The sequence below is a fragment of the Heliconius melpomene genome, chromosome 12, assembly GCF_056956725.1.
Source record: "Heliconius melpomene rosina isolate 202511_hmr_F chromosome 12, ASM5695672v1, whole genome shotgun sequence".
NCBI lineage: Eukaryota > Metazoa > Arthropoda > Insecta > Lepidoptera > Nymphalidae > Heliconius > Heliconius melpomene.
Window position 1 is genome coordinate 14,179,987 of NC_140400.1, and position 22,819 is coordinate 14,202,805.

General features: G+C 34.4%; 2 protein-coding genes across 6 annotated transcripts; both read left to right on the forward strand.

Annotated features, from left to right (window-relative positions):
- The first annotated feature begins 363 nt into the window (after nucleotides 1–363).
- On the forward strand, nucleotides 364–16,544 carry LOC146534080 (UNC93-like protein). Of its 5 annotated transcripts, none has more exons than XM_085194453.1 (11): nucleotides 364–513; nucleotides 10,695–10,919; nucleotides 11,324–11,442; nucleotides 12,282–12,444; nucleotides 12,796–12,919; nucleotides 13,241–13,387; nucleotides 13,604–13,670; nucleotides 13,958–14,117; nucleotides 14,645–14,749; nucleotides 14,995–15,157; nucleotides 15,408–16,544. In XM_085194453.1, exons 2-11 carry the CDS (start codon nucleotides 10,815–10,817, stop codon nucleotides 15,674–15,676), a joined length of 1,422 nt encoding a protein of 473 aa, XP_085050579.1. In that variant the 5' UTR covers nucleotides 364–513; nucleotides 10,695–10,814; the 3' UTR covers nucleotides 15,677–16,544. The 5 variants fall into 5 exon arrangements, with proteins under 5 accessions (XP_085050579.1, XP_085050581.1, XP_085050580.1 ...); XM_085194455.1 differs by having other exon boundaries at nucleotides 408–545; nucleotides 10,700–10,919; XM_085194454.1 differs by having other exon boundaries at nucleotides 412–545.
- Nucleotides 16,545–16,856: 312 nt separating this feature from the next.
- On the forward strand, nucleotides 16,857–22,778 carry LOC146534081 (UNC93-like protein). The gene is made up of 10 exons (XM_085194458.1): nucleotides 16,857–17,198; nucleotides 17,799–17,917; nucleotides 18,973–19,135; nucleotides 19,517–19,640; nucleotides 19,968–20,114; nucleotides 20,407–20,473; nucleotides 20,754–20,913; nucleotides 21,079–21,183; nucleotides 21,427–21,589; nucleotides 22,027–22,778. Exons 1-10 carry the CDS (start codon nucleotides 17,094–17,096, stop codon nucleotides 22,293–22,295), a joined length of 1,422 nt encoding a protein of 473 aa, XP_085050584.1. The 5' UTR covers nucleotides 16,857–17,093; the 3' UTR covers nucleotides 22,296–22,778.
- The last annotated feature ends 41 nt before the right edge of the window (nucleotides 22,779–22,819 follow it).

Sequence of the window (22,819 nt, forward strand, 5' to 3'; positions counted from 1 at the left end):
AATATTCTTATAGTTCAAGCAGGCGTAGCCGCGTCCGGGTCCACTAGTATTAAATAAATGCTATCAAATTACCAATTGCACCTCGCCAGCGTTTAGTAGCAGGATGTTCGAGGAACACCTTATGCCTTACCGCCGCGATCTTAAATGTTACTTACATCTTTTATATTTGGTAGGTATAATAACAAAAATAAATATAGAATCATGTAAATCGAATAATATAATTGCTGTACCCGAGAACAATTTAAATTTTCAATTAAACTTAAGTAGTTTCATCTTCGTAATATCCTAACATTATTGTTAAATTACTTTAGGTTGTAACGATCGTATATAATTATTGTCAATAATATTTCAACAGCTTACCTCCAAGTCAGTAGTGTGTAGCGTAATGTAACTATCGGTCCTCAGAAATAAGATTTGAGAGATCAGTCGACACTGCGCCGGCACACTCGCGAGCCGTGTAAACGCGCGCGCAAATTACCCGCCATTTTAGTGTTGTTCTGTATCATATAAAGGGTACATTTAAAATCTTCATTAATTTTACTTGTGTAGGCATATGCAAAATTTTAAATTATGTACATTATTATAATTTTAATAACGTGTCAAAATTATACGTTTTCCATTTTGTTTACTTTATTTTTTAAAATTTATATTATATGACTGTAAATAAAACAATTAAAAGATGAATATTTTATTGTGATTTTAGTTCTATTACATAAAATACTTTCAATTTCATCTGGAAAAAATAAAGACGCATATTTCAAACTATTGAAAGCGTATTATATTCATCGTGATAAGCTTAATTAGCACAATAAAATAAACAAGATTTTGATTAAAAAACTCGTATAATTATTATTAAGTGTCTAATTAACAGAAAGTTGTCAAATATATGCATTATAAAAGATGTGCCAGTGAGTTTAACATATTGTTTCATAGCTTATTTTAATAACACTACTATCTGAAGTAGAGCACTCATGTAAGTAATTTTGTATCGTAAAAGTAGTGTAAACGATGATTTTATGAACATGATAATTAAAATTATAAAAGATAAAAATGTGCATGGAAAATGCATTCTATTATTATAATATTATACAGGGTGGAAGAGGCAGCGCTCCTTTTACTGAAACTGCATATAGGGTAAAATATTTCAAACCCAGAATTAAAAAATTTAATCAAGGTACCTCAACAGTTTGGACGTAGGATTTTTTTTCATTTCACGATTTTTATCCATACCTGTATTTCGTGTCACGCACACATACGTATGCGACGTTGCCGTTTGACAGGTAAGTGTGTGCGTGCCTATGTTATACTTTACAAATGGCGTTTTATTTTAAAACGATAATTTTATTATTTATTTTGTTTGAAAAAATAACTTTTTCATTTTTGGGAATTATTTTTTTTCCGAATTATATTAGGCTTTTATAGAGTAGTTAAAACTGTGGTTTCATTTAAAGTGGTGCTGACAATTCCACCCTGTATACAAAGAGAAGGTATTATTGTGTTTATTTTTTTTAATGTGTTGTTGTAATCAAGTAACACGTGGACTACATTACAACACAATCTAATTCAACACAACATATTCCTTTAAATTCATATTATTTTTTTATGTTTTACATTAACAGCTCATCGTAACTCAATAATTAGATACAAGACATGCATGGAAATATAAATATTAAGAAAAATCTATTTATCATTTTTCTTGAAAAATAACAGTACATTAGGGTTGCTATATACACTTTGCAATTGCAACTGTGCATGTTATTTTTGAATTGAAGTGGAATTTGGATTTGACTAACCAAACTGAAAAACTAATACCGTTTAAAAAACAAAATTATGTTAAATATTTATACATGGTGGAATTGTCAGCACCCTACCAGAGGGTGTCCAGACTAATATCTGTCCGATATTGGTTTGTGGGCATACGGGTACGCGACCCCGGATCCTCGAGCCGCCACTCTTATATCCTCATCCAGTCCGTAAGAATGGTGTCCCCCCCCCTCTCCTCCTTCCTTAGCTCCCTCCTTCCTTTTCCTATCCTACCCTTCTATTTTCCTCTCCCTTCAGTTTTCCCCACAAAGGGGTTTGGAGGTCAGACGGCAGTCGCTCCACGAAAACCGCAAACCGCCAGTACATGAAACGGAATAAGAAAAGACTGGGTACGGCTAGGGCGTCGCCGCAAAACGACGCGCAGGCACATCGCCCTACACCTGCGACAAGTGGGCAAGGGCTACCGTGTCAAGTACGGGCACGGTTAAAGACGCAAGTACCCAGACGAAAACTCCGCTTTGCAACGTGGAATATTGGCTCTCTAACCGGACGATGCAGGGAACTCGCAGATGTACTCATGAGACGTCGGGTCCAGTGTGCTTTCCTCCAGGAAACTCGCTGGAAGGGCAATAAGTCCCGTAACATCGGACAGGGTTACCGGCTTATATACACTGGGTCACCTTCGGGTAGAAACGGTGTAGCGGTAGTGCTTTCTGAAGAACTTCAGAATGGGCTCCTTGAAGTTGACCGTCGCTCCGACCGCTTGATGCGAGTGAGGGTACTGATTGAGGGCGTTATCACAAACTTAATCAGTGCCTATGCTCCCCAGGCGGGATGTAGCGCGGCCGAAAAGGAGACATTCTGGGAGCAGTATGAAGGGGTGCTACTTGCTGTGCCGTCTACCGAAGTGGTCTTAGTTGGGGGGGACTTGAACGGGCACGTCGGTAAGGCTGCTGACCCGTATGAACGTGTTCACGGGGGTTTTGGGCACGGTCTTCGCAATGCAGAGGGAGACAACATTCTGAGAACCTGTATTGCGTCTGATCTGGCCGTCGTGAATACGTTCTTCCAAAAGAATTCTCAGCACCTTATCACGTATAAGAGCGGGTCCCACTCAACTCAAATAGACTACTTATTGACCAGACGGTGTCATATGGGCAGGGTAACTAACTGTAAGGTCATTCCAGGCGAAAGCCTAACGGCCCAACATCGTCTTCTTGTCATGGACTTTAACGTCACTCCGAAGAAGAAAGTAGCCGAGAAACGTAGGCCTCGGATCAAGTGGTGGTTGCTGAATGGACCGATGCAGACCGACTTCCTGGCAGAGGTGAAAAGTCACGATATTTCGACGAACACCGAGACTGCTCAGGATGCTTGGGATCGGGCTCAGTCGGCAATCATTGCGGCGGGCAGGCGAGTTCTTGGCCTTTCTAGGGGAGGACGTGTCATCGACAGGGAGACATGGTGGTGGAATGACGAGGTGCAGGAGGTGACTCGTGAAAAGAAGGCTGCCTTTAAGAAGTGGCAGGAATCCAACTCTCCTGAAGACAGACTGGAGTACACAGTAGCTAAACGTGCCTGTAAAAGAGCTGTAGCCAGAGCCCGCAGTGAAAGTTTGTCACCATTGTATGATAAACTTGAAACTGTGGAGGGGCAGAAGCTCATTTACAAACTGGCACGTTCCCGGGATAAAGTGACGCAAGATATCGCAAAATGTCTTTGCGTCAAAGATTCCCAGGGCACGCTGCTCTGTAGTCATGCCTCTGTGAAGGAGAGGTGGAGAAGCTACTTCCAGGAGTTGCTGAATACTCAGCACCCATGCAGTCTTCATCACGACCCACCGCCTAACCTCGGACTTATTGCCCCAATAACCCTTGACGAAACACGTAATTGCCTTCGACGCATGAAGAACGGAAAAGCGTTGGGACCTGACGACATTCCGATCGAAGCGTGGAAATCGTTGGGCTCTCTTGGTGTGCTCATGCTTACTGACCTTTTTAACCATATCTTGAACACTGGTAAGATGCCGCATCAGTGGCGGCTTATCTTCATTACCCCTATTTACAAAGGAAGGGGCAGTGTTCAAGATTGTGGTAGTTATAGGGGCATTAAGCGAGTCATACCATGAAGCTCTTCGAGCGCATGATCGACCTCAGGCTCCGCCGAGAGTGTACTGTCTCTGAGTCTCAATATGGATTTCAGCCAGGATCGGGCACCATGGACGCCATTTTCGCCCTCAGAACTTTGATGGAGGCATACAGGGAAAAAAGGAGAGCTCTGCATGTGGCCTTTTTAGATCTGCAGAAGGCCTTTGACTGTGTGCCTCGTCAGTGTATCTGGTGGGCATTGCGATCCAAAGGGATCCCTGAGGCCTATATTGAGATTATCAGAGACATGTACCACGATTCCGCTTCTATGGTTAGGACTGCTGTTGGCGACACTAGACCCTTCCCGATTACGGTGGGGGTTCACCAGGGCTCGGCTCTTAGTCCGTTCTTATTCAATGTAGTGCTCGATACTGTCTCGGCTCAGGACTCCAGGAGCTCCAGGACCAGCCTCCATGGCTGATGATGTATGCCGACGACATAGCACTCATTGCCGAGAACCGACTGACGCTGGAGCGTAAAGTGAACCTCTGGAAGGGTACGCTTGAGAACGGCGGTCTTAAACTAAATGTGTCGAAGACAGAGTACATGGCCTGCGGGAGCCGGGACTCGAGCACCATCCTTATAGGTCCTGAGCCAGCCGTTAAGTCGGAGAAGTTCAGGTACCTTGGATCCGTTATGCACGAGTCTGGAGGTATCGATCACGATGTCCATGGCCGGATAAGCGCTGCCTGGGCCAAATGGCGGGAGGTCACTGGTGTGGTCTGCGACCGCAGAATACCGCCCAAGCTCAAGGGGCTGATATACAAGAGCATCGTCCGACCGGTTCTTTTATACGGCAGCGAATGTTGGCCAGCAATATCTCGGCACACTCAGGAGCTTCACGTCACGGAAATGAAGATGCTGAGGTGGATGTGCGGCGTAACGCGGTCTGACCGCATACGCAACACATTCATTCGAGGTAGTCTTGGGGTCCGTGACGTAGCGGATAAGCTCCAAGAGAGTCGCTTGAGATGGTTTGGCCACGTTACGCGCCGGCCTAAGAACTATGTCGGACGCAAGTGCCTTGCTATACCAGTCCCTGGGGTGCGACCTCCCGGACGCCCAAGGAAGCGCTGGTTGGATGTCGTGATGCAGGACATGAGAGCCAATGGTCTAACCACCGAGGATGCAAAAGATCGTGCAAAGTGGAGTAGGTTGTGTAGGAAGGCAGACCCTGGCAATAGCCGGGATTAATGCCAGGAGGAAGAAGAAGAAGAAGGTGGAATTGTCAGCACCACTTTAACTGAAACCACTAGTTTTAACTACTCTATAAAAGCAGAAAAAAATCAGAAAAAAAAAATGCCAAAAATGAAAAAGCGAGAGTTGAACCTCCAACCAGCGCGATCGTATCAGATACTTCTTAACCATGTCCCTACAGCGTCTACTTTATTTCATTAAAATTATAACTACCTATCAATAAATAACTTTCACTTCGTATTCATTGCAAAACTCACTTCTAAGTCGCTATTTCAATAAATAGTAATAATTATAATCAAAGAATTCTTATAAATATTGAAATCTACTAAAATATAACGATTATTATAGTTTTTTTTTTTAATATAAAATCGCGAACTTGTTACTTGAAGGTTGTTTACATTATGTTAACACGCTTTTATTAGCTTCGGATGTTTTTATTAATGAGTTTGGTTGACTTTGAAATATCTGTTTTAGTTTTTTTTGTTAATGTTCTCGTCTCATCAATTAGGTGCTACATTTTTTGTGTGGACGATTCTTTAAGATCAAGGCTTATTCAACTTTTCACTTAAGTTTCGTTTTTAACTTAAATTTAGTTATTATTATATCAAAATAATTATAAGCATAAAATAAACAAAATTAAAAACAAAAGAGCTGTTACAACACCGTACTTTGGGGAACGGAATGTTTTAGCAGTAGCACTACTTCTCCTTACGCTGCTTAAACCTATAGATTCGAGATTGCTTGAAGGCGTATTTCTAGGCTACGACAGAAATTTGGGTCCTTATTTCTTACGGCACACCTTACAATGCTGTGAAGATATTTTAACAAGTTTATAAAAACAACCTTATTAAATATATTCTGAGAATTTGATAAAATAAAGCAATGGTCATTATCCATTTTTTATATACTCGTATGTGTAAAAGAGTATCATTCTGAAATATAAAATGACTTAATAATATTATTTTTATTTATTTTTTATGAAACTGCTTAAATTATTTGCATTTGTCCTTTATGCAAGGCCCGAATCAACATAAGAAACATCTGTACAATATAAAGTACCTACTTTGAAAATTGTTGGTTGTGCAAACTTAAACGGCTTTGTGGTCGTGGATACAATATACAGCTAATAACAGTGAAGAAGGTATGTCGGCTAGAAACGACCTTGAGTTTGTATCCGTTTTATTTTTGTATGTGAATTAGATTTACCAAAAAATCATAACATAATTTAGGTAATCATAAAAGTAATTAGTCATTTTGTTTTTCCTCCCTCCCTCCTGTATTATCAATTACTAAGGCTAGTATCTATGGGCGTATCTAGTTACATTTTCCAGGGGGGACCCTAGCTTTGAACAAATGTGCTCGTGTAAAAGTTCTTTTTAATTTTTCTGGTTTACCTATTTGTCAGCAAAGTTTGTCGGGTAGATCCAGGACTATTCTGGGGTGGGCACATTTCTTACGCCCATACTAGTATCTATAGTAAAGTTAAAATCTAAACTCAAACACCGCAAACTGCAATTTCTGTTAGTAATGTCCTTTTGCATCGTGATGCTGCAACTCGAAAATAGATTGAATCATAAAATTAGAATGAAAGAATAAATCTTTCATGAAAGACAATGTCAATTGCCCAATTGTGGCAATTGACATTATTCTTCTTGTACCACTTCTTGTGCCTACTGCATATTAGAAAAGGTTTTATTAAAATTTTGCATTTAATAAATAAAATTCATAAAGAGGCCAGTTGTGGCACAGGGATACAATGTGTGACTGTAAAATTGACTGGTTGTGGGTTCGTTCCCCACTCGATGAAATTAAATATATATTTGAGTTCCGCCAGTCAACATGCAATGCCTCCAAAACTCGGCGGAAAATGGGAACGGAGTGTTATAACACTAGGTTTATAAATCAAGTATCGTAATCTATAGGGTGAGTAGTGTCGGAAGTAAAACACGTACATATGTGTATATAAACGCAATGACCTACTGAGAGTTGGTACTTAAAAGTTATACCTACATAATATGTATTCCTTATCAAATGAAATCCTTGACAGAGGACACATTCTCATTTGCTAAGTTAATCGAAGTAAGAATAAAGCGGATTACTATTTAAACAAATTTACCTCCTTAATTTTTTGACTAGAAGAGTTTTTACAGGTATTTTTTTTCTCTCCGCTTCGCGCTGTATCCCGCACGCAGTAGGGTGGGCAGAGGGAGCTTAGTGCTAAGACTTTCCGTTTTAAAGTTATTGTTTTCAGAATAAACTCTTGTCATAAAATACTTACAACTTGTCATTATATATTCACATTGTTACATTTAAATAAATTTAAGACATTCATATTTAAATTCTATTATATTTTTTTTGTCGAGAACATTTACTTACTTACATAAATGACTCATTTACATTTACATAAAGCAGAGTAAATTACCGCACATTTTTTGCTTATTTATATATATACATATATCTGTATATATAAAATCGAAAGGTCACTCACTCATCACGAAATCTCAGAAACTACATGTACTAGGAATCTGAAATTTTGCATAGGAGTTACTTATAGGACGTAGGTGCTCGCTAAGACGGGAATTTGCAATATTCGACTTCTAAGGGGTCGTTTTTGGGGTTGAAAGTTTGTATGAAACTTCGTTACTACAAATGCTAGGAGTCTTAAATTTTGCATGGACGTCACTTATAGGAAGTAGGTACTCATAGAGACAGAAATGAATAATAACGTAGTTTACGCAGGCGAAGCCGCGGGCGGGCCGCTTGTATATATATATATAAATCAGTTTCATGTAAAGTAGAAGCAGAGAGAATTTAGTGTTGAGAAACTCTGTTCCCCACTTTCCGCCCAATTTTTCGAGGCATTGCCTGGCGAAACTCAACGCCGGGCTTTTGCCTTAGTGCCAGAGCGAAGAAATGAAAATATTAATAAAAAAATATTCATTCCCTTGAGTGGAGATCGAACCCACAATCGTCGAAATACAGTCACAATCTTGTTCCCCTGCGACACGACGGAATCTAAAATAGAATCCGACTGAGTACTGAGAGTATACGACTAATTTAAGTCAGTTTTGAACGGTGAACTCTACCCATACCTCATAATAATCTACATTTCAAAGACATTTTAGTAAATATTACTACAAAAAATATTTGACGAGTATTTATTTTTATTGAAGTAAAATAAGAAACTAAAGGAAAATATATTTTTGTTTTAAATTTTCCCCGATCCAAATTGCAAGCTCATAAAATGTACATTGTAATTTTATATTCTGAGCATGTTGCAATTGATTTTCCTTATATTTTAGTTTGGAAGCAGCTGTTCTTGACATTATATTATGTGTGTTGTCCTTCTAATAAGAATTTTGAAATGTTTTTGTGATTAGAAATCCTTTAAATTTCAACCCTCTGATGTCCTTTCGTAGTAATTGATCAAAGTCCTCCTCCACGGAATGCGTAACTATTGTTTTTGGTTATTTATCTTATAATTTCACATATATTTTTTATTTTTGTTTTACATAATATAAATTATAGTAGAAAATGGAGTAACCTTTCGCTGTATAGTTATGTGTCTTATAATCGTAAGGTACTTTATTAAATTAAACATATTTTGTAGGGCTTTTGAAGTATGACAACCTATATTGAAGAGGCGGGCCGTCTCACATGTTTCGTACTTTAATTACATGCTTTAAGATATCGCTAATGCAATTTTCTTATCTTTATATTTTCACTTCAATTCAATATACCTACCATAAGAAAGCGATAACATTTATTTATTTGTATAAAATATTTATTTATATTCATAAAAAAAAATCCAATTTATAAGAAAGTTTAAAAAAAGTTACACAAATATTATTTTACTAGCCTTTATGTCCGATACGTGACAATTTAAAACATTGTAAATGTACTTACATTTTATTTTACAAACGCTGTCACGTTTTAATCTCAATTATTTACATATTGAATTCGTCTACAAGAATGTAAATTAAAACTGGTGATAATCTTAAAAATAATTATAAATTCTTGCTAGGTATTTTATTTGTAAGGTGCTATGTAATTAACGTAATGCGTCATTTCTTTTTTGTTTACTTTTTATTCTATAGCAGGTTAGACAGAGAGACTCTAACGTTAAGACACTCCGTTCTCTACTTCCCGTTAGAATTAGAAAGCGAGCGATCGTGCACGAGCTCGAGCACTTATCACTATTTTTCGCGGAGTTAAACGCCGAGTTTAGTTTTGCTAATGCGAAGAAATGTGTATCGAACGCGCATCGAATTCGATCGAATTTACACTCAGATGCTATTAATCTTGTGTAATTTTGCTTTTATAAACTACTCAATTTACTTTATATTTTTAACAATTTCATAATTTTAAGATTATTCTTCTATAGAAAAGAATGTCCATTTGAGTATAACTGACTTTAAATCGGACTTTTATACTGTTTTACATACACATTTAATATGCTATATTAATTGTCATTAAGTATGTGGTATTTTTATGCTAATTAATGAATATTATAATATTACTACATATTAAAAGAAACAGCAAATTTACATTTTCATATACATATTAAGTGCGGTTATGCGGTGATCTCACTTACATACTCGTCGAGTTTATTCAATTCTATTCAGGTTTTTAAAGAAAATAAACTTAAGAATGATTAGAGAGAATTCGAAGTTCAAATAAACGAAGTTTGAAATTCAATGCTTATTTTTTGGATGCCATATTACCAATATCTAGGTAATATAAATGGCATCCGGCCCTTACTGTACTTACATGAAGACAAAATACTTATTTACTTCATTAGGGGTTATTTATTGCAGCGGTCAGTGCTGCACGATATAAATTTAATTAGAATACAAATTCAAAGTAATTATGAAATATTAGTAAAAACTAAAAATGTAAATTTAAAAGATGTTTCGTTATTCTTGTCCTCTTGGCAACTAGTAAACTAACAGAAAATATCGTGATAATTTTCATCAGATCTGAACATTTGCTAGTACTTAAATCAAACTGCAACAAGTAGATGAAAATATTATTACGTTTTTTATAGAGATTGATAGTTACAAGTGAAGCTAAAAGAAGCGACTTAAATATGAAAACGCAGAATACTCTACAAAAACATTGTCAATGACAGAATTCGTGAAGGCAATATTTTGATTCTTTATTAAATATTTGTATATTAGTTTATTTGATCAATTTGAACAATATAAGTACCGAATAAATATATTATTTATTATAATTTGACAAGCCATTATAAATATATTAGTTAACTAATATAATTACGACTGAAGTTAATTATTTCATATATCATTATTAACAGTTCTCGCATTGAGCCCTATGTAATGGCATGTTGATTTATTCTTGCTATTTATATTGTTTTTTTTTGGTTACTAAATTTAATATTCTTTAAATACATTACAGCAAGTTATTTTTTGGATATAGTTATTATACATTCGATTGTGTTCAATTACATCCTAGCAAAGTTATTATTCTTGTAAATTTATATGTAATATATATAAAAATATATATATAAAAAAATAATAAAAATACATTATTTTTCATATAATTTTGTAATTACTCCTTAATTAGAACAGCTATTAAAATGACGTCAAATGTCATTAATACAAGTTAAATTATTTAAGTAACATCAGTGTTCACTGTTAGTGTGAAATAGTGTTTTGTTCGCATCGTAAGTGTTTATAAGTGAAAATGAAGGACCAAGAAGCGGGTCTCAAGCCTACGGAGACGTGGAGGATCATGAAAAACGTAGTCATCATCAGCCTAGCCTTTATGGTGCAATTCACTGCTTACAGTGTGAGTATAAGAATTATTATCTTTATATTTTTTTTACTAAATTATCATATGTGATTTTTATAAAAAAAATTATAAACTATTTTATAAAAAAGAAAGCAACTTCCTAAAAACTATTTTATAAATTAAATAAGTTATATATACCTACACATATGTATACAGGTTGTATTTAAAAAATAAAATAACCTTCATCCTTACCGACTACGATTTACACGCTGTATCCCACATATCAGCGTAGGCAGAGAGAACCTAGTGTTAAGGCACTCCGTTTCTCATTAAGTCACTCCGTTTTCCAACAAACTCCACAACCATCGCGTTTACCCGGGTCCGTCCTGGAGCAGGAGCATGCTTGCATCCATGCGCCACGACAGCTAAAATGCTGAACACAATTTATTTTCCTATTTCAGGGAGCAGCAAATCTCCAGAGTTCTATCAATGCTGAAGAAGGTTTGGGCACAGCGTCACTAGCCGCCGTGTACGCTGGTCTTATCTTCTCAAATATATTTTTACCAGTTGTCATCATAAAGTGAGTTGACAAAATTGTTAATAGATTTTCAAATTTGCGATTAAATAAACGCTCTTGTAGGTACTTTTGCTAAGTTATTCCACGCAGACGTTTATATTTATGGCTATAATTGTAAAATATTTTAGTTAGTATAATTTTGTGTTACGTTCGGTAACTGCTTGTCGTAATTTAAAGATTTTTTTAAAAGATATACTATGTTAATTTATAGCGCCTCTTATTGTACTTTTTCATGCATGATGTTCTTAATTTTCTACTTTATTGCTATGCATCATCTTTCACCGTCAGAGTGAAGTGATTCGAAGGAAACATGATTTTACACTGCCATAAATTTTAAAATCTCTCATGCAATAGTTTTATATAATAGAAAAATGATCAATTAATAACATTATCATTTGATTAATAAAAATTCAAACATTCGTATTGTAAAATAGTTGCTTTAGCATATTTTACTCTCTTGCATACAAATTGTGCATACATTTGATATTTTCCTTGTAAATAACTGGCAAAACTAAAAATAAGATTTCTATAAAGTTCCAGTTTTAAGATACTAGTTACGCTTCGTTCGTTTTATCATGTAGCAAACGATGTCTGCCTACATTTTCCCTATTTCGCAAAAAGTTATATAGATATTCGTAAAATACTGTTTAATATTATTTGTAGAAAATTTCACATGAAAGGGTTTTTTTAATTATTTGTTTATTGTAGTTTTACGATAACTAAGTTTTGATTAAAAACGAATGAAAGATAAATAATAAAAATGTATTTAATTAAATGTTGACAGTACTGATTAGTAAATTCGTTTGACCAGAATTTAAGTTTTATACTTAAACTGTTTTCAGATGGCTCGGTACGAAATGGGCGATGTCTTTATCCTTTATCACCTACATGCCGTATATCGCTGCTCAGCTGTATCCTCGCTTCTACACCCTGATACCAGCAGGACTTATTGTGGGGTTGGGTGGAGGTCCACTTTGGTGCTCGAAGTGCACTTATTTATCTGTGGTATGGTAAAATATATAATTTAAATTAATATTTCTGTAAATATTTCATTTGTTAGAATATATGTATAGAAATACATCCAGTATTTTTTTATTTACATTTTTTTATTATATAATTATTATGTCTAAGTCTGCTTACATTAAATAGAACCGTGTGATTTATTATTGCATTAAAATTTTTTTGATAAAGTGGATGCGGCACGGTTTTATTTCATACTAATTACATATTTAAAATGCAATTTAAATATGTAATTTTTAAAAATATTATAATGAATCAGTTATAATGCCAGTCAGTGGACAAGTAATTTAGTTCAAGTTATTTAAAAAGTAAATTGAAATTAATATTATTTTCCAGGTCTCAGACGCTCATAGTAAGATATCGAACATATCAGCAGAGGCATTGTTGGTGCGATTTTTGGGACTGTTCTTTATGATCTTCCAGTTAAACCAAGTTTGGGGAAATTTAATTTCTTCTCTAGGTAAGATTCTTCGTAGTTATATATTTTTTTACAAGAAAAGAATATGTAAGTAAATGTGAAAAACAAATTTACCTATGTAATAAATAAAAAAAACCTATTGACGATATTAGGCTGTTTATATCAAGATAAGATACAGAAAATCCATTCACATAATGCCAAAAAGATATTGAAATTATCACATTCTGCTTAAAAATATATATTTTTAAATATAGCAATTACGTTTTCTTACGTCAAGACTTAAGGATATCTTTGTATTGATTTAATTATTTTTTTACACATACTTATTACGTAGCTTAACATAAATAAACCATATAATTTCAGTCCTCTCATCTGGCGACAACTTAGCCGCAGTAACATCAGTCAACGCGACAATGATTCCCAAACTGTGCGGCAGCAACTTCCTGCCGAGCGCGGACGCGGGGGAGGCGCTACCACAACAACCACCAGAGAAAATACAGATGATCGCAGGTATGATAGTTTGAAATTATAAATAGAGTACGCTTGACGAGTCTTGGCCATTCTCGACATAGTTCTCTCAGGAAGAAAATAAGAAAAATTGTAAAATCATTTGACTTTAATGCGGCCACGACTTGTCGATTGTACTGTACATAATGGGTTTAAGAGGAATAGATGGAGTGAGCCCAAAAATGTAAAAATATTCATTTTTTTTTCTTCTTATTGCAGGTATATATTTAGCATGTATGGCTGGAGCTGCTCTTATTGTAGCGGTAGGAGTCGATTCGATGAAGAGGTAGGAATTATCAATTGTCATCATTTAAAAATATGTTTAAAAACTGTAGGTATATACTATAAGTATGGTGATGTACATATCTACATTTGAAAGGTTTTTTCATAAAAGCAGTCTGAATGTAAAAGAGGTTGTGGGTTCGATCTCAATTTGGGGAAAGAACATGTAGAAATAATTCTCATTTCCTCTCTCTGTTAGAAAAAGGAGCGCAGCGTTGAGTAACGCCAATAAATAACGCCATGACTAACATAAATATTTTTAAGATAATTAAAATTTTAATTCCTTTCCAGATACAGCACAGGTCGCAACGGCACCGGCTCAGGTCTCTCAGGCATAGCCTTACTGGTAGTAACAGTAAAACTGCTGATAGAACCCAATCAGTTAATGTTGGTGATTATCAACGTGTTTGTGGGTATGCAGCAGGCGTTTTTTGGAGCTGACTTTACTGCGGTAATAAGATTACTAACATATTTTAAAACTTTCATTGCTTACTATTTAAAATTTCGGCGTTGAGTTTCGCCACTCAACATGCAATGCATTGAGAATTCGGTGGAAAGTAGGGAATGTAAGTGTAAATGGCGACGAAGTATCTTACCACTAGGTTACCCAGGTTCCCTCTGCCTACCCTGTTAATTGTGGGATACAGCGTAAAGCTATGAAAAGACTTAAAATACTTAGTGTAAAATGTAATAATATAAATGGAAAATAGTGAAATTTTTCGGATACAATTTTTATGCTTTTCTTGTAGTAGTAAAATACTACAAACTTCGCTTTGGTATACTTTAGAGACATTACATATTTCTTCATTCCTATTAGAATAAAAATTATATATAAATGTTTTACGATCGATTGGCTAAGTTTCGTTACGAACGGGACCATTTAAATTGTAGATACATAATTCAAATTACTTCAACTTACTTATTTAGTATTATACTTATAGTAGGCGTCTGTTACCACATTTGTTTTATTGTTTGCAGGCTTTTGTATCGTGTTCTATCGGCACTGGAACTGTGGGGTTCGTGATGATGACATATGGAATGGCCGACGCTATAGGATGTGTCGTCACTGGATATTTAGCTAAAGTAAGTACAGTTATTGATGTGGTTTCGGTAAACTTTTTTTACTTATACTTTAAAAATATTTATTTATATGCAAAGGATTTTTCAAATTATTTATTAAAATTAAAAAATATTTCGATCATGACAATGATTTTTTCAATGAATATATTATAGTGACTTATTCTACAAATATTTTATGCAAATAAACAAAAAATAGTTTATATAATACAAATAAACTTAATTCAACAGTTTATTTTCTTAAATAATAGGTAACAGGCCGTTTACCGCTGATGTGCGTGGCTTTCATACTACACCTCGGCTTATTCACGTCACTGCTAACATGGCGGCCGCAGCACGACCAGTCCTACGTCGTATTTATCATCGCCATATTGTGGGGACTGTGCGATTCTATCTGGCTTGTGCAGATAAATGGTAAGATTTTGCACTTTATTCTACTATTGCATCGTTTAATTTCCCCTCAGTTGGGTAGTAAACAGATTTTTTAGGAGAAAAAGATAACTACGTAAGCTATTTCCCTTTAAATGAAGTAGTGGTAGATATCTGAAAATAATAAAAACCATCATGAGTACAACCCTGGTAAAAACGATTCCTTTATAACTTTAAAGCCAGTGAAGTTTCTTCATGCTTATATTCCCTTTAATAATTTTATTCCTTTTTACAGCGTACTATGGAATCCTGTTTCCGGGTAGAGAAGAAGCGGCGTTTTCGAACTTCAGGTTATGGGAGTCAGTTGGATATATAATTGCGTATATTATATCTCCAATTTTAAGGACAAGTACCAAAACCTATGTTTTACTGGCCAGTATGATTGTTGGTAGCATTTTTTATTGCATTGTAGAATATAGGGACAGAAAATCTAAGAAATGTGAAATAAAGCCGTCTAAATATGTCGGTGGATTAGATAATACTGGGTATTTGCATGCAGAATAATGATTTTATTATAATCTTTATATTAATATAACGTGAAGCAAAAATTTTGTACCTCTTTAGTAAAATAAAAATTGTGACAGAGGACTATGAAATGTGGCACCTTCCTACCTTCTCTATATAAACTACAAGCAGGCCAGGCCAGGCAAGCAGAGTGTTATTTTTTTAATAATCAAAAGATATATTAAATTAATTATATAAGTATAAAACAAACTTTCAATCTTGACGAAAGCTTATGTATATTAATTGGAAATGTCTAATTACTAACAGCCAAAAACATATAGTCTACCGCAAGTGGCATTTAATGTAATTGTAATAAAATTTCTTTCACAAAAATTTCAATTGAAACAAAATACAAAGTAATTGGTTAATGTAATTATAATATTTATTTCAATATATTATATTAAAGGAAATATTTTTTAAAGTCTAACGGAATGGAACTTACAACATGACGACAGCAGAGAGATAGTATTTTTAAAACCCATAAGCCTTAGAGTGTGTATATTTTTAGTTCCTAAGGAGTAGATGAAAAGGATCTAGTATTAGACATTTCATCCCGAACTTTGGAGGCATGCAAATGGAGTGGTGGTACTCAACGCTGTATTTTGCCTTGACACCAGAGCGAAGAAATGAAAATGTTATGAATATTTTTCCTCCAGTGGAAATCGAACCCACAACCCGTCTCGTTTACAGCCACACGCTTGTGAGTCGCCTCTAATATATTTGAATACATTAAGTAGTAAGTCAGTATATATGTATAACGGGATGTGATTGATGTAAATATAATTAATCATAAAGATAAAACTTAATTATAATTAATTGTAAACTAAACGTAAACAATATTAAAATTAAATATTATATTGCTATTTAATTTACTAATTTTATTTTAATATCCATACCTATATTATAAATTCGAAAGTTACTCTGTCTGTCTTTAACACAATCAGGGCCAAATCGCTAATTCAATTGTGATAAAATACTCATATAGAGATAGAGATATTTGAGGGTCTTGGGATGAACACAGGTTACTTTTTTTTTCTCATATTTGTAATACTGTCGATATATGACTAATATATTAAAATACATTTTAATTTGAATTTGTGACTATTTAAAACATTGTAAATGCACTTACATTTTATTCTATGAATGTCTGTCACGTTTTAATCTTAAGATTAATATGTAAATAATTGATTATTTACATATTGAATTCGTTTACAAGAATGTAAAATTAAAACAGGTGATAATCTTAACATTGCGCTACTTGCTAGGTGTTTAATTTGTAAGGTGCAATTATCTTTACTTATTATTCTATAGCAGGTTAGACAGGGAGACTCTAACGTTAAGACACTTCGTTCTCCACTTTTCGAAAACATCAGTGTTCACTGTGTTTGGTTCGCGCAGTAAGTGTTTATAAGTGAAAATGAAGGACCAAGAAGCGGGTTTCAAGCCTACGGAGACGTGGAGGATCATGAAAAACGTAATCATCATCAGTCTAGCCTTTATGGTGCAATTCACTGCTTACAGTGTGAGTAAAGAAATTAACGATTTTTTAATTTTTTATCATTCATATTTTAAAAGATAAAGCAACTTGAAAAAAATATGTTATATATTTAATGTTTATTTACATTACACAGGTTGTATTTAAAAAATAAACAACCTTCATGCGCAATGTGCATCATTAGCGCAGTCTCATTGCACTTGGTTTTTGTGGTTCGTTTTTTATCTGTAAACGATAGTTACTGTAATTTAATTTCCATTCGTTGGACGCAGATCACTAATTCTTGCTTGACTAACTTCACGTTGTATCCTGCACATAACAGGATAGAGCGTGACAAGGTAAGCAGAGGGAACCTAATGTTAAGACACTCCGTTCTCCATTAAGACAGTTTCCGTTCTTGAGTAGTTCTTCAGGCATTGTGTGTTAAATGGCGGAACTTAACTCCGCGCTCGTTACCAGAGCGAGGAAATGAAAATATTAAATCATTTACTCTCTCGAGAGGCAGTTGAACCCATAACCGTTGTGGCTACACGTTTCGGCCGTAAGGCCGTTGTGGCGTAGAGGCACGCTTGTATGCTTACGCCACTACCACTAAACCGCTGAACACAATTATTGTTTCTATTTAAGGGAGCAGCTAATCTCCAGAGTTCTATCAATGCTGAAGAAGGTTTGGGCACAGCGTCACTAGCCGCCGTATACGCTGGTCTTATCTTCTCAAATATATTTTTACCAGTTGTCATCATAAAGTGAGTAAGGTAGTTGATAAAAATGTTACAGATATTCAAATGTGCGATTAAATGTACGTACGTAGCATCATTTCTATTATACTTGACTGTAAATATTTTAGTTAATAGGTATAGTTTATATATTATATTAAGTAAGAGACTTCGCTCTTCGCTCTCTGCACGATTAGCCAAACTCTCTTCGTTTCGCTTGCCGTAATTATAAAAAAACTTTTCAAAGAAATACTATGTTATTTTGTGTAACCTCTTATTGTACTATTTTATACATGATGTTTTTAATTTTCTAATTCGTTCGTTTTATCATGTAGGTACCAAACGATATCTGCCTTCTTTTTCGCTATGTCGCAAAATGCAGTATAGACATTCGTAAAATAATGTTTCATAATATTAGCAGGAAATTTCACACGAATGGTTTTTTTAAATATTTGTTTGTTATGGTTTTTGGTAATATATTAAATAAATTAAATGGTAAGCACAAGTGGTTTTACGATAGCTAAATTGTGATTAAGTACGAAAGAAAGAAAGAATGAAAGGAAAAATAATAAAAATGTATTTAAATAAATGTTGACGGTAATAAAATAAAATAAATAAAAAGCCTTTTATTTCTTGCTAAAGTAAATTACAACTATTCTTAGGTTAGTTACATTAGTTAGTTACATTTTTTTTTTTTTTTTTTATTTTATTTTATATATATGTATTTATTTTTTAAATTTATTTTATTTTAGGGTTAGTAACGTAATGTTTATTTTATTATTTTTAATATTATGATTTATTTATTTTTTTATTTGTTTATTTATTTCAATATATATCGCAAGAACCCCTCAACAGGTGAAGGCCTCCTCCAAAGTTTGTTAATCTTGACATAATGTAATGTAGTTTATTCAGTTTCTTGATTGGTATGTTCCGTATGTTTATCTATATATATAAAAGGACTTGTCCTCACTGACTGAGGTAAGACGCCGTAACCGCTCCGATTAACCGAACCGCTAAATGTTGACGGTATTGATTAGTAAATTCGTTTGACCAGAATTTAAGGGTAATACCTAAATTATTTTCAGATGGCTCGGCACGAAATGGGCGATGTCTTTATCCTTTATCACCTACATGCCGTATATCGCTGCTCAGCTGTACCCTCGCTTCTACACCCTGATACCAGCAGGACTTATTGTGGGGTTTGGTGGAGGTCCCCTTTGGTGCTCGAAGTGCACTTATTTATCTGTGGTATGGTAAAATATATATATATTTTAATTTAAATTTATTTCTGTAAATATTTCATTTGTAAGAATATATAGAAATTCATCCAGTATTTATTTATTTACATTTTTCTTATTATTATGTTATGTTTATTAATATATTATTATTTATTATATAATTACCATGTGTAAGTCTGTTTACAATAAATAGAACCGTGCGATTTATTATTACATTTTACATTTTCTGATAAAGAGCACGCTTTTATTTCTTTACATTATAGTTAACACATAATTTAAATATGTAATTTTTAAAAATATTATAATGAAGCAGTTGTAATGCCAGTCACTGGCTAAGTAATTTAGTTCAAAGTAATTTAAAAAGTAAATTGAAATTAATATTTTTTTACAGATTTCACACGCTCATAGTAAGATATCGAACATATCAGCAGAGGCATTGTTGGTGCGATTCCTGGGACTGTTTTTTATGATCTTCCAGTTAAATCAAGTTTGGGGAAATTTAATTTCTTCCTTAGGTAATATTCTTCGTAGTTATGCATTTTACAAGATGAAAATAAAAGTAAAGCTTAAAAAGAAACTTATAGTATTTTTTAAAAATATTAATGTCACTAATCTAGTAGTTAATAATCTATTAATATCATAATCTATTAATACCAGGTATCCTGTATATACCAGGATAGGCTATTATTGAAGAACTCCGTTGCCCACGTATCACCCAATTTTCGAGATATTTAGTGTTTAAACTCAAAATTACGTTTTGTTTTCCTCTCTTAGAAAGGAAATGAAAATCCCATTACGCCACAAATACGAAGCATAATATAAATTAACCATAAAAATTTCAGTCCTCTCATCCGGCGACAACTTAGCCGCAGTGACATCAGTCAACGCGACAATGATTCCCAAACTGTGCGGCAGCAACTTCCTGCCGAGCGCGGACGCGGGGGAGGCGCTACCTCAACAACCACCGGAGAAAATACAGATGATCGCAGGTATGATAGCTTAAAATCATAAATAGAGTACGCTTGACGAGTCTTGGCCATTCTTGGCATTGTTCTCTCAGGAAGAAAATAAGAAAAATTGTAAAATCATTTGACTTTAAGGCGGCTACGAATCGTCGATTGTCAATACAATCAACGTCACGACGGCGTCATAAGGGGTTTAGGAGAATAGGTGGATTTGTTAAAAAAATAAAAGTGAAGGAATGAGCCCAAAAGTGTAAACAAATTAAAATTTTAATATTTATACATGACAAGAGTTTTTTCATGTATTTTCTTATTGCAGGTATATATTTGGCATGTATGGCTGGTGCTGCTCTTATTGTAGCGGTAGGAGTTGATTCGATGGAGAGGTAGGAATTATCAATAGTCATCATTTAAAAATATATTTACAAATTGTACATACTATCAGTTCGCTTAATGTACTGACTGACTGTGAAACCAACGGTTGTTGGTTTCGTCTCTACTCGGGGAAAGAACATATAGAAATTATTTACTGTTTCCCTCTTTCGTAGACATAGGCGTTGAGCTCTGTCACTACGTATTCCATGACTCTAACACTGCTATACAGAAAAAGCGTAAAAGTGCTGTTTTTTTTAAAGATGATCTAAAATATTTTAATTTTCTTTCCAGATATAGCACAGGTCGTAACGACACCGGCTCAGGTCTCTCCGGCATAGCATTGCTAGTAGTAACAGTAAAACTGCTGATAGAACCCAATCAGTTAATGTTGGTGATTATCAACGTGTTTGTGGGTATGCAACAGGCGTTTTTTGGAGCTGACTTTACTGCGGTAATTTCTATGTATTCCAATATGTAGTTAAATAAGATTATTAAAAGTATTTTAAATACGAGTAGAAGACAACCTTAGAATTTAGAATAAGTAGTGAGATAGTGACATTTTTAAATAGTATTTTCTATATATTTCTCGTTGTGTTGACACACCTATTGTTTGCAGGCTTTTGTATCGTGTTCTTTCGGCACTGGAACTGTGGGGTTCGTGATGATGACGTACGGGATGGCGGACGCTATAGGATGTGTCGTCACTGGATATTTAGCTAAAGTAGGTACAGTTATGTGATGTGGATGTTGTTTCGCTGAAATAGAGGGAAGTTTTTTTTATTTGCAGATACTTTCAAAGTGTTTAGATGTAAAGAACTACTTAAATTATTTATTAAAATTAAAAACCTTGACAATGATTTTTTCAAGGAAAATATTATAGTGACTTATTTTATCCAAATAAACAAAAAATAGTTTATATAATACAAATAAACTTAATTCAACAGTTTATTTTCTTAAATAATAGGTAACAGGCCGTTTACCGCTGATGTGCGTGGCTTTTATAATACACCTCGGCTTGTTCACGTCACTGCTAACATGGCGGCCGCAGCACGACCAGTCTTACGTCGTATTTATCATCGCCATATTGTGGGGACTGTGCGATTCTATCTGGCTTGTGCAGATAAATGGTAAGATTTTCCGCTTTTATATTACATTTTAATCAATCATATATCATATAATCATATAATATAATATTATCACTTGATTCTACAATATTCCATCATTTATTTTTCACTCAGTTTAGTGGTAAATAAACATAATTTTAATTATGGCCATCGAGTAGGAATTATAGCATTTACAGTCAGACGCCGACAGTATAAGTAAACATAAGTAAACATAAAAACGCCGACCGTATAAGTAACATAAGTAAACATAAAATAAAGAAAGAAGAAAAGCTAAATACATTTTTTTAAGTCAATTTTGTATGAAGCAATAGAGAGGAGTGTGTGTGTGGAGGGAGGTGCAGTGGAGAGTGCTTTTAAATTAAGTAGCGGCACATTTCTCAAAATAATAAAAACCATCATGAGTGCAACCAAATAATTAATGATTTTGTTCTTTTTTACAGCGTACTGTGGAATCCTGTTTCCTGGTAGAGAAGAAGCGGCGTTTTCGAACTTCAATTTATGGGAGTCAGTTGGATATATAATTGCCTATAGTATATCTTCAATTTTAAGGACAAGCACCAAAACCTATGTTTTACTGGCCAGTATGATTGTTGGTAGCATCTTTTATTCCATTGTAGAATATAGGGACTGGAAATCTAAGAAGTGTGAAATAAGACCGTGTAAATATGTCGGTGGATTGGATAATACTGGGAATTTGCATGCAGAATAACGATTTTATTGAATACTAGCGGCCCGCCCGCGGCTTCGCCTGCGTGAACGCTGCCATTAATGTCCATGAGTACCTACTTCCTATAAGTGACGTCCATGCAAAATTTTACACTCCTAGCACTTGTAGTAACAAAGTTTCATACAAACTCTTAACCCCAAAAACAACCCCTTATGAGTCGAATATTGCAAATTCCCGTCTTAGCGAGCACCTACGTCCTATAAATAACACCAATGCAAAGTTTCAGATTCCTAGCACATGTAATTTCTGAGATTTCGTGATGAGTGAGTGACCTTTCGATTTTATATATATAGATAATGTGAAGCAAAAACTTGTATTTTAGGCACAGCCTCTTTTGCAAAATAAAAAATTGTGATAGGAGTATGCAATGTGGGACAGTTGTAGTTTACATAGAGGAGGTATGCAGAGTGTAATTTATTTAATAAGGCCCTAAAGATATATTAAATCAATTATATAAGTACAAAACACAGTTTCAATCATGACGAAATGTTATGTATGTTAGTTGT